The sequence below is a fragment of the Stylophora pistillata genome, chromosome 9, assembly GCF_964205215.1.
Source record: "Stylophora pistillata chromosome 9, jaStyPist1.2, whole genome shotgun sequence".
Lineage (NCBI taxonomy): Eukaryota > Metazoa > Cnidaria > Anthozoa > Scleractinia > Pocilloporidae > Stylophora > Stylophora pistillata.
In genome coordinates this window covers 32,238,409-32,249,504 of record NC_142527.1, presented here as the reverse complement: position 1 = coordinate 32,249,504, position 11,096 = coordinate 32,238,409, and the positions used below count along the sequence as shown (strand labels likewise).

The 11,096-nt window shown below is 38.6% G+C and overlaps 3 protein-coding genes across 3 annotated transcripts; 2 read left to right on the top strand and 1 right to left on the bottom strand.

The window, feature by feature from the left end:
* The first annotated feature begins 96 nt into the window (after positions 1-96).
* LOC111336177 (melatonin receptor type 1C-like) lies at positions 97-3,026 on the top strand. The gene has a single exon (XM_022942217.2). It carries the CDS (start codon positions 826-828, stop codon positions 1,936-1,938), a length of 1,113 nt encoding a protein of 370 aa, XP_022797952.2. The 5' UTR covers positions 97-825; the 3' UTR covers positions 1,939-3,026.
* Positions 3,027-4,689: 1,663 nt separating this feature from the next.
* On the bottom strand, positions 4,690-7,068 carry LOC111336169 (octopamine receptor beta-2R-like). Its single transcript, XM_022942206.2, has one exon. It carries the CDS (start codon positions 6,868-6,870, stop codon positions 5,854-5,856), a length of 1,017 nt encoding a protein of 338 aa, XP_022797941.2. The 5' UTR covers positions 6,871-7,068; the 3' UTR covers positions 4,690-5,853.
* A 2,341-nt stretch (positions 7,069-9,409) lies between these two features.
* On the top strand, positions 9,410-11,083 carry LOC111336168 (histamine H2 receptor). The gene has a single exon (XM_022942205.2). It carries the CDS (start codon positions 9,894-9,896, stop codon positions 10,938-10,940), a length of 1,047 nt encoding a protein of 348 aa, XP_022797940.2. The 5' UTR covers positions 9,410-9,893; the 3' UTR covers positions 10,941-11,083.
* Positions 11,084-11,096: the final 13 nt, after the last annotated feature.

Here is an 11,096-nt window from a genome sequence, read left to right as displayed (position 1 = left end):
TTTTTTTGGAAAGGTCGTCTTACTCAGCACAAAGTTTAGCTGTTTATCTTTTTTTTTCTTATAAGGTTTGCAATAGTGATAGTGCAGATTCATAGAAGCAGTTCGGAAATTGAGGAAAATGACCACTCATTGTCATTTTGACATTATTTCGAGTTCCTTCCGCTTCTTATGTGTGAAAACCCTTCACTAAATTGAATTTTTACGCTGTGTTCGCCTTTTTCTTACCTCTCCTATAAAGAAAACCCAAATAAAGACTAAAACAGAAAGGTGGAAGGTGTTTGATTTGTTTAAAAGGCGGTAATCGCCCATGAATAGGGCAAATTGGGCGTTCGATATTGAATTTGACTTATTCCCTATACGAACACCTGCTATTAGTAGAAAGAGCAAAACAGTTTTAATTATTTTTGTAACATAGGAAGATTTCTCTTTGAAGTCCTGCCGCTGTTGCTATCCAAATAGCAGCTGCACCCGTCCCTCACTTTGGATACATGATGTCAATGTGTTGTCATTCTATCGGTAGTTGCTGAAGGAAATCCTTATTCTAATATAAGCCGGTACACTAAAGAAAACTTTGCGTTGATGTTTACAAGTAGAAATCTGAGAATAAGACTGGTTTAATTCAAACCTTCAGCAATATTTTAAAGATTTTTTCTGGTTAGTTTCTCAACAATTTTTTCAGAAACAGATGATGAGGAAGAATGTAAGTTTAAACGCCATGTTTTGCTGGCTATGAATGATTATGTTAAATTAAAGTTCCGGAGTTGTCGACGGATATCAGCTTACGTGATGCCTGGGTAAATATTCTGTCAGACAGGAACACAACTCATGAAACCGAGTTCACAAGCGGAAAATCGTGAGAGGTTCAAAATGAATGATGTCTTGGATCTTCCTCCAAGAGGCCTAGGTCTTTTCGTACTCGAATGCACCATTTGTCTCGTGCTAAATATCGGAAGTTTAGTTGGTAATGGCATGCTTTGTGCAGCAGTCTACCGCAACCCAAGACTCAGATCCACGACGAACTTGTACATCGTTGCCTTGTCTGTTGGAGATCTCATCACCGCTGTCCTTGAAATGCCTTTCACCTTTTGGACGTTAGTAGAGGGAAGATGGGTCCTCGGTGACCAGATGTGCCAAGTTCATGGTTTTGTCGACGTATTCTCAACTTACTGTCCTCCGGCGACGATGGGTCTTACAGCTTTCAACAGGTACATTCGAATTGTCAAGACTAATTATTACAGGAAAATCTTCTCTCCATGGCGTTCTAAGATATGGTTGACGGTTGTGTGGCTCTCTCTTGCGGGTTATCTTCTTGTTGCGCGCATGACGAACTGGCAGAGGTACGGGTTTGTGGTTGGTTTTGCCGCCTGTAGTGTCAAACATTACACGGAAAGCAGAAAGCTGTTTCACTACGTCTTCATTGTTTGCGTGTATTTTGGCGTCCCATTTTTAGTTGCCATTTTTTCCTATTGCAACGTGTTCAGATCCATACGAAAACATAATCTGGAAGTTGCACCAAATCTTCATAACGCCCAGGAAGCTGCACAGACAAGAATCTCAATCCACGAGATAAAAATAAGCAAATCTATCGCTTGTGTTTTGGCTGGTTTCTTTCTTTGCTGGATGCCGATGTGGAGTTTGTCTCTCTCCAATCGATTCTACCCAACACCAGTCCCAAGGGTAGTGCCATTATTGGTGACATTTTTCGTGTTTTTAAGTAGTTCCATCAACCCTCTTATTTACGCGGCCACAAATCATGGATTTAGACAAGAGTTTCGCAAAATGTTGTGTTGTCGTCGCCAACGAAGGCAAATTGTCCCAAGACAAAAAAGAGCTGGAACAATTGTGGAGAACATTGAACTACACGAGCATGCAGACGTCAACAGAAATGTCACCTATATGGCCATTTTAAAGATGAGTGAGAACAGAGGTATTTTTTAGCAAAGATATCAAAAAAGCTCCTAGATGAACAGACTAAATAAAGAGTTGCGTCATGACTTAGTCAATGTACTATTGATGTTGGAAATATAATAAACCGAACTGGAACTGGAAGGATGTTTTATATTTTCTAATGAAACTATTGAAACAAGAGATTTCTATGTACCGGTACTTTGTTTCAATTTTTGTTTTCGTTTATTCATTTTTACATTTTTACAAGAAGGCTAAAAGCCCAGTATTTGTTTTGATAATTGTTGACCAGAGGAAATGTTACTTTACTATCATGATGTCTATTAAGCCTGATCCCTTTTTTTATTGTCATTATTGTGTGGTATAGTTCAACAACTCTGTTTTTGCATTTCAATGTTCGCTCATTTAGCACATATTTTCTCTCTCGCGCCATTTATGCCAGTTTACAAGGGCTTTAGACTTATTTATTTATTTATTTATTTATTTACAAGATTTGCCGACAGGCAGGGACACCGCAACAGCTTGCGCCAATCACTGCGGGCTCAGTAACCATCCATCCCACCCAAGGGAGGACATCCATCACACAGTAGTCTCGTGCGTGGGAAATTAACGTCTCCTACCCCTAACCCTGCAGGAGACGGGACCTCCATTTATTCGTCCCTATCCGAGAAGACTAGAATATCTAACCGTTTCTTGATATTATAGAAAGGCAGCATATTCTTCTTAATTATTTTAAGACCTTCAGTGTTGGTCCGGCCGGGGCTCGAACCCTTGACCTCCCACACAACAGTCCAGTGCTCTATCCATTGAGCTAACCGAGAGCTTACGTTTCGATCGTTAAACAAAAGGGCGTTTTCAATTAGGTCACTTAATCACTCATTCTTTTATGAAAAGCATACACTGCTGCACATTATTTATAAAATTAGTTATTTCATACAATTTTTCTTACTGTTTCTAAGTTAAGATATTAACGGACTTCTTAGAAAGGCGCATTAACACCTCTAAGTCCTTTTTGACAGGTGCATTTCACCAATGAAAACTTATCGAAGAAGACTTTTGTCACTGTGAATGTTCTGTCACCAACCGCCACCTCACACTGATAAAATTGGCTTTTACATTTACTCACTGTCAGAAGTTTCTATTCTTTTTCTTCTCTGGGTTTATTTTCAAAACTCCCGAAGATCGACCTAGAAAAAGTAGGACACTTTTCTCATGACTTCCTCATGTTCTTCAGTAGGGAACTTCATCATCATCATCAATCCTTATTTCAATAATGATTAACCCGCCAAGGAGGCACCTCATAGTTTAAATAATAGCTATAGAGAAGCTGAGTGTGACTGTTGGGAGCGCCTCTTTTCGTCCAGATGAAGACAAAATAGACATTTTTCATGAGTTGCAAGGTGAACCTTGTGTTTTAAAAAAGTATTTCTCGAGGCCGATCAGTGTAAACATCACTAATTATTACTGGTTCACTTTCCTAGTCGTTGATTTCCTGTGCTGCTTTAAATGACTTAAATTACAGACATCCAATATTTATTTGGCGGTTTAGTATAAATTTAAAAAAGAAGCTTTTAAGAGGGATACCTATGTACTGTAATCTAGAATATGCTATGACGAGGCGAAATGTTTTTCCGGGGGAAATGCTGATGAAAAAGCCGTTATTTGTCGGTTGTTAATTAAAGGTATCTCAAAGTGGAGACAATTCAGTCCCCTGAGACTAGGTTTACACTAGAGGAGAGTTTTCCGGATTCGTAAATGTTTCCGGATTCATCAATTTTGGAGTATTCGGATTCGTCGGCGTTTACACTGAAAGGATATTCGGATTCCTGACCGTTTACACACAACGACAACTCCGGGAACGTTCGAAATGGAATGGTTACCAAGCCCAGTGTTGTTTCGTCGTTCGATCGACAAAGTGAAAATGCCTCCCCCAAAAAAGGCAGTGTGGTAGATCGAGATGCCACTGAGGCAAATTTGAGTTGGACAGATGCCAAGCAGTCGACGTCGTCGGCGATTACTGAGTGTGGCTGACGTTAAACTTCCTTGCAATAATAATTTGCGTTTCTTCAGAAATACTGCGGTACACATGATAAAATTTATCGCCTGAACCTGCAACAAGATTAGGCAACCGGAGACCGCCAGCAATGTTAGCACCAGATCCATTTTGGTTTCACCGCAAACTCAAATGATTGCAGGTGGAAATAATATCCGGATTCGAGAAAAAAAGTGGTTACACGACAAAACTTTCCGGATTCAAAAGTTATCGGATTCAAAGTTCCCACTTTAAATTCCAGATTCAAAATCTCCGGAGACACGACCAAACCGGGAAGTTTTTATTTCGGATTCGTCCACTTTCGTGTAAACGGCAGAATGAATCCGGTACTAAAACGTTTCGGATTCATCACGAATCCGGAACAATTTCCTCTAGTGTAAACCTAGTCTGAAAATCTTTGGAAAATTAATGTTTAATGGTTTTACGGTATAATCCACCGTATAATCGGATCGCAACTTTCTTTTAAGAAAAGCTGAGCACCCTGTAAGGGAAAAGCTAAAATTTATACCATCATCTACGACTTAATTAAATGAAACCAGAAACTCTAGCTAGCAGTAGATAATAATGTTTTTCAATTTGTTTTCTTGTAGGGCGGATAAGCGGGGTCGAATTGATTTAACTTTCGTTCTGACATTTTGTGGTTAATATGCACAGCAGTTTTCTTCTTTATCCTGGCTCTTGCCAGACGTTTTCTTTATTTGCCTTCACAGGCTGCTGGCAACTACTCACACTTGTTTCACAAGGCTTGTACAAGACCTTTTTATTTACAAAATAAGTGCTTACATACTAACGTGACTAACGTTAACTTCTCAACTTGATCAAAGGCTGGTGTCCTTAATAAACATCAATTAAGCCCAAGCTTCTCCCAAAAATTAAAATCAACTGATGAAAAGGATAGAAAAGGATATTGAAAAACAAAATACGTAAGACTAATTAACTCGATGCATCATTTATGGATATTTAGGGATATTCGTATCGAATTAACTCATTTATCCAGCTCAGTTCTATCACCTTCAGATGACAAATATTTTTTTTATGTCAAATTTTTAAGCGAACAGATGTAAACTATTCACTCAGTCTCGATCACCTTGGTAACCATGCATGATCACAAGTGTCTTTCAAGACTTTTACTTGGGATTTTTCCGGTTGTTTTCTTTTGAGTAGGCTCCAACATCGATGTTGATTTAAGAAATTGTATATTTATGGGGACTCTGTTTCATTTATGTGTGTGAATACAGTGTAACTTGTGTTAAGCGGTCGGTTGTCAAACTCCCGAATTCGTTTTCGCCTCATCAATGTAATTTTCGCCAACATTGAGCGGTCGCCTTTATCAAACGGTCGTGGTCACCCGTCGCTAAGTCCCAACGGCATATTTGCATTGTTTTCCTCCTGTATTGAACGGTGACTTAGGGCGGAACCACTTAAATAAAATTTAGAATGATTTAAAACCTTTTTTTAATTCATTTTTCTCTCGCAAAATCAAATTTAGTAGTATTTTCGAGATGAACGTTAAGGGGTCAATTATGGCATTATGGTATTAGGACGTTGTGTATCGTGTTCTATATTCCCTAATCCGTGGAACCCATTGGTAACCGCTCAAGACAGATTCGACTGTAAAAACAATATACTTAAAAGTAAAACACTTCTGAAAATTATGCATGTACAACATTGTATATGACTGTAAAAACTTAAATGTAACTCATTAATTTTTAAAAAGGTGTGTTGAATTGAAAAAAAAAAAACTTCGTCACGTCCTAAGTGAATTTTGGCAACAAATTTTGTGGTCGATTTAAGTCGCTAATACTTAAATCGTTGTGATGATGATAATTCGCTGCAAATTTCATTGATTGAATTTATTAAACATTCATTTTCAAATGCCACAGCTCAGTGATAATTTACATGTCCGTTTCCAATTCTTCTCTGTTTTTATTTGCTTGAGTCACTTCAACTCCTTCAACAGCGAGACCGGATCCTTGGATACGTCTCTTTTTCCACCAACACAGCATTCTGTAGAATTCATTTCGAAAAGCTCGGTTAGTGGCAGCGTAGATAAAAGGGTTTATTGTGCTGCTAAGAAAGAGAAGCTGTATTGCCGCCAACTGTATGCTTCTAGGGGCCGTCTCGCGAGAAAAACGCATCCAAAACAAAAACGCCCACATGGGAACCCAACATAGCAAAAACCCAGCAATGATAAACGCCAAGGCTCGACAAACCTTTATCTCTTGAACCGAAACTTTTCCAAATCTGTCCACGTTTGTCTCCAGCGAAGGCGCTACCTCACTCTTGTGTTGTAGAGTTTTCATAAAAATTTTATAGTAGCTATAAAAAGCGACGGAAAGTGGGAAGACCAAACTCAGCGCGAATAGGACACAGTAGTGAGTCAATCGACCTTCTTCTGACATAAAAACCACGCTGCAAACTGCAAAACCGGGAATGAATTCAAAACTGTGGAGGTTTGTTACGCGCCCCAAAATGATGTAGAGTGCTATGGAAATCCACAAGCTACTCAACCAGATTTTCGACTTGCAAGGCGAAAATATCTTATTATAGCTGTGAGTTTTGACAATCCGCATGTACCTGTTGTACGCCGTCAAACCCATAGTCGCTGGAGTTACGTACGTAATGAATACATCAACAAAACCTTGCAGCCAGCATAAGGTGTCGCTAAACAGCCACCGACCAGTGATCAACGTTGCTGATGCCATTGACATTTCTACTGTTGCGCAAAGAAGATCGCTTGTTGCCAACGCAATGATGTACAGATTGATTGTAGATCGCAGCCTAGGGTTTCGGTATACGGCGAAACAAACCAGAGTGTTCCCAATGGCACTTATTATGTTCATCGTGAGACATGCAGTTGACTCGAAGATAACAAGTGCTAGGCTTCGTTCTTTTAGCTCCAGTGAAGTCATCTTTACACCATGCAGTAGGCGGATAATGTAACAATGATGTTTCGATGGGTCTTCTAAAAGCCTTAGTTTTTTAATTACACTACTCTGCAGGAAATGACGTCATTCGAAGGAGCAGCCAATTTGATTCAATCCACGAAATGAGATCCAAATCGAACAGTTCTGCCATAAAACTTTAATTGGTTATACAACAGTGATTACGAAAAAGACGGTTTTGTGGCCTAAGTGTTCCAATCTACAAATATTAATCAAATTTGAAGTATGTACCGATGAAAGACAGTTATAAACAGTACCTTTATAGGCATGATATGCTTCGTGTAAGATTTACTTTTTCTTTGGTCAGCTGGCGAGCCACAGCAAGGTTGATTAAACAAAACTACATTGAACCTCGCGTAGTTTAAAAATGAAAAGCCTTTTTGTTTGTTAGCCATAGAAATACTTCTACGATTATCATGTCCACATTTATTTTACCAGGGAAGGTCTTTTCGTTTCCAATTTGTCACGTTCACTTAGCATTTTGTCCATAAAATATATCAGCTGCTAACTGAAAGACGAAACTTGTTCCGGCTTTCAAAGAAATAGTGCAATCAAATGTCCAAGCAAATATCAGTGTTACATGTATTTTTGATGGGTACAATTTACTTCCAACATTTTACTTCCTGCCATTGCACTTTTGACCGGTTCTACAGACTCTTTTTCGGATTTTTTTTTCTGAAGAAAGAAAACCTTTTGAATTTTGTGAGTCGTTTGAAATATAATAACACAAAATGTTCCCAGGCACTCGTCAGTAGAATCTTCCTATTACTTGTCCAATTACTTGAACCGGAAAATTCTACACTAATCACTGAGCTCTTGTCGTGTTCTGATGATTCTGAGATGAAAATGTCATCCTCGAATTAAAAAAGATACCATGTTTTAATTTCCAGCCTTTCAAAATTGAGGAAGTCTGTCGTAATCCCATTAACGCGCAAATGTGTTTTGTGAAAAAATCTTGATTTTGGAGCAAACTTTTTAATCCGTGATTTGAGTACTAATAATCTCATAATGTTCTGACCATGGCGTCACGAGCGAACATTTTATATTAGAAAACAGGTGACAACCCTTACAATTTTCAGAGCTGAATAGCATGTAAAATTTCATCGCGAAATGAAAACGCCATCGAACAAAACTGAAGTGTCGACAAGAAATGAGAAATGTCGATGCTAGTCCAAATTCTCTCATCTAATTTATAAGGGAATGAATGGTAAACCTAAGGGAAAATAGGCCAAATTTCAGCTTTCAGAGCAAAGGTCATACTGTGATTTTTAAAAGACGCAGAGACCAAGATTTCTTTATCAGTGTTTGAAACATGCTGTAAGTAGTCATTATAGGACTTTTTGAGGTTGGAGGTGTAAGATGAAAATTACTCCATAGTAAAATATTGAGGACCAAGCTGAATATAATGAGAGTTCAGAGGAACTCATTATGAAAACCAGTTTGGATTTATTAAACTTATTCATATCTTAAATAACTAATTGTTAATCATCGATTACTCAATTCCGGATGAAAGATCTGAAGAGCTCCCCAGCAGATAAGCAATATTTCTTTGTTAGCTATTGGCTCACCTCCTTCTTTCTTTTTCCTTCTTTTCTTCAATCAAGTTAGTGGTTAATGTCCTTCGCAGCCATAACGAGGCCCAGCGGTCCCTCCCCCACAAGAGAAGTCGTTGCTCGCTGAAATCAGATAACGGCTGTGAAGGAGGCTGGGTAGTATCTTACGGCAGATCATTTCCTTGATTCTCATAACGAGACAAAGCCTAAAGACAAAGCGCACACACATCTCCTTCATTCTCAAGGTGTTTCTTAGTCTGTTTTCATATTTTGCTCCTAATGCCTTATTTGTGATATTTTTCGTTTAATGTATGGCTTTAAGTCCTGTGAATGTGCTGCTTTCTTTTTTATTTCACCTTTGAGAAGGAAGGTAAAGCATTTGTAGAAAATGGAAAACAGTCAAGGTTTCTTTATCAGGCTTCATTTTTCCCTTAGGTTAGAAACTAGTCGAGACAATGTAGCTCAGGAAAATGATAATTAAACTTGGTTTGTGTCGTAATGAAACGCCATTTTTTGGATCGTTTAATTATTTATGACAGCAGCTTCTAACTATATAAACGGGTTCTATCTGCCATTTTTTCCAAAACGAATTTCATCGTTTTGCTGAGGAGGCTTTAAGAGAAATGAAGAGGAATTCCCTTTTTAACAAAAAATCTTTCACAATCTTGCTTATTCTCAACTCTATATACTACGAGAACATTTCTGATTAACATAACTAAACAAGCTCGTTAATAACTTTCTGACACAGTGAAAGCAGTTGAAATTAACATTCGGGGTGCTGGTTTGCTAGCTAATTTTCTCAACTCTAGCGTTTCCGACATGATATTCAGGCTGAAAAATAAGGGGTAAACAGTATCTATTCGAAATCAAGTTTTAATTATCTGCTCTGGGATAAAATAGGAAAAATTAATTTAGTTTAATAACGATTAAAATTTTGCATGCGGATTTTTTTCTTTCCTTTTAATTTTTTCGGAGTTGGGATTGTTGAATGACAGGTTGGGCCAAGGGAAACTAAAGATATCATGGGGTGGTTAAAACACCAGTTAAAACTTAAATTAGGATATTGGGAAGCGTAGTTTACAGAAAAGTCATCGAACATCGAACTGAAGAGGCATTACTTGCTAATATCAATCACACCTGCGATATTAATTTGCGTCCCACCTGTTTCTAATGAGAAGATGCATAAGTCCTACAGTCACACTCAGATAAGTAAGTGAAACCTCTCCGAATTACATGACACTCATATTAATGAAATTGACTGTCTTTCTCAGCATCCTGTATTGATGAAAAAAAGAAACTTTTGACATAGACTTAGGATCTCAGTTTTTCTATTGGTGTCAATGGTCTCAGAGATGGAGAAGGTAGATTGCTACAAAGAAAAGCCGTTATTTTTTTAGTTAAGTTTAGTCAGGCGAGTGGAGAGGTTGCTTTGCGATCATGCCCTCAATGCGCCTACCTGATCGAGGCTCGGTAGAAGTTATCTTCGAGGCAATTATTTTCCTTGTGATGCCCGTCATAAGTGTCACAGGAAATACTCTGGTGCTTTTGGCTGTGTACAAAAACCCTAAACTGCGATTGAACACTAATCTGTACATCGTAGCTCTGGCAGCAAGTGATTTGGTGTGCGCGACGGTGGAAATGCCAATAGCTGCAACTACAGTAATCTCGGGAAAGTGGAACTTCAGTGACGGTGTATGTCAGTTCCAAGGTTTCGTTGATGTGTTTGTTACGTATGTTAATCCGGCCACTATGGGCTTAACGGCCTTTAACAGATACATGCGGATTGTCAAGACCCGCAACTACAACAAAATATTTTCACCTCGAAAGTCTAAGGTTTGGCTGACTTGTGTCTGGATGTCTTTGGCATTGTATCTCGTCATCGCCCGTGCAACAAACTGGAATAAGTATCAGTTCATTATTGGTTACGCACTGTGTAGCATAACTTTTACAACAAGAGAAAGAAAATTCGTTCACTACTGCATCGTTTTCGGCTTATATTCCATCTTACCATTTGTCGTCGCTTGCTTTAGTTATTGGAAAGTTTTCTCCAAACTCCGCCATCACAAGCGTCACGTTCTTCCATCTCTTGAGAACACCGTTAACCCTCGGAGCCGAGTATCTGCGCACGAAATCAACATAAGCCGGGCGCTGCTGTACGTAGCGGCAGGATTTTTGCTCTCTTGGATCCCGCTGTGGATTTTCGCGTTTTGGAAGCGCTTATCTCCAGAGACAGTTCCCAGACTTGTAGAATTAGGTGTTGTTCTAATGTTATTTTTGAGTGCCACAATAAATCCTTTCATTTATACAGCCAACAGCCGCGTTTTCAGAAGAGAAATTGGCAATTTACTTTGCTGGTGGAAAGTCAGAAGTACAAGTGAGGTAAATTGTGCTGTTAGCGATAAAAACGTTGGACAAGAAATGAAACAACTACAGTTTCACGAAGTTCATAACAACGACAAAAGTACGCGTCCGCATTTAAAATGAACGTTTATTTCTATTCAAACACATTCTTTACTCGTCAGTAAGCAGTGCCTAGTATAAACGAAAAGGCGAAACTCAAAATAGACAATTTAAATTTATCTACCGGCAACCTTTACAGGAGAGATCGAATATAAATTGTTATGAGGTTGAACTGTCTGT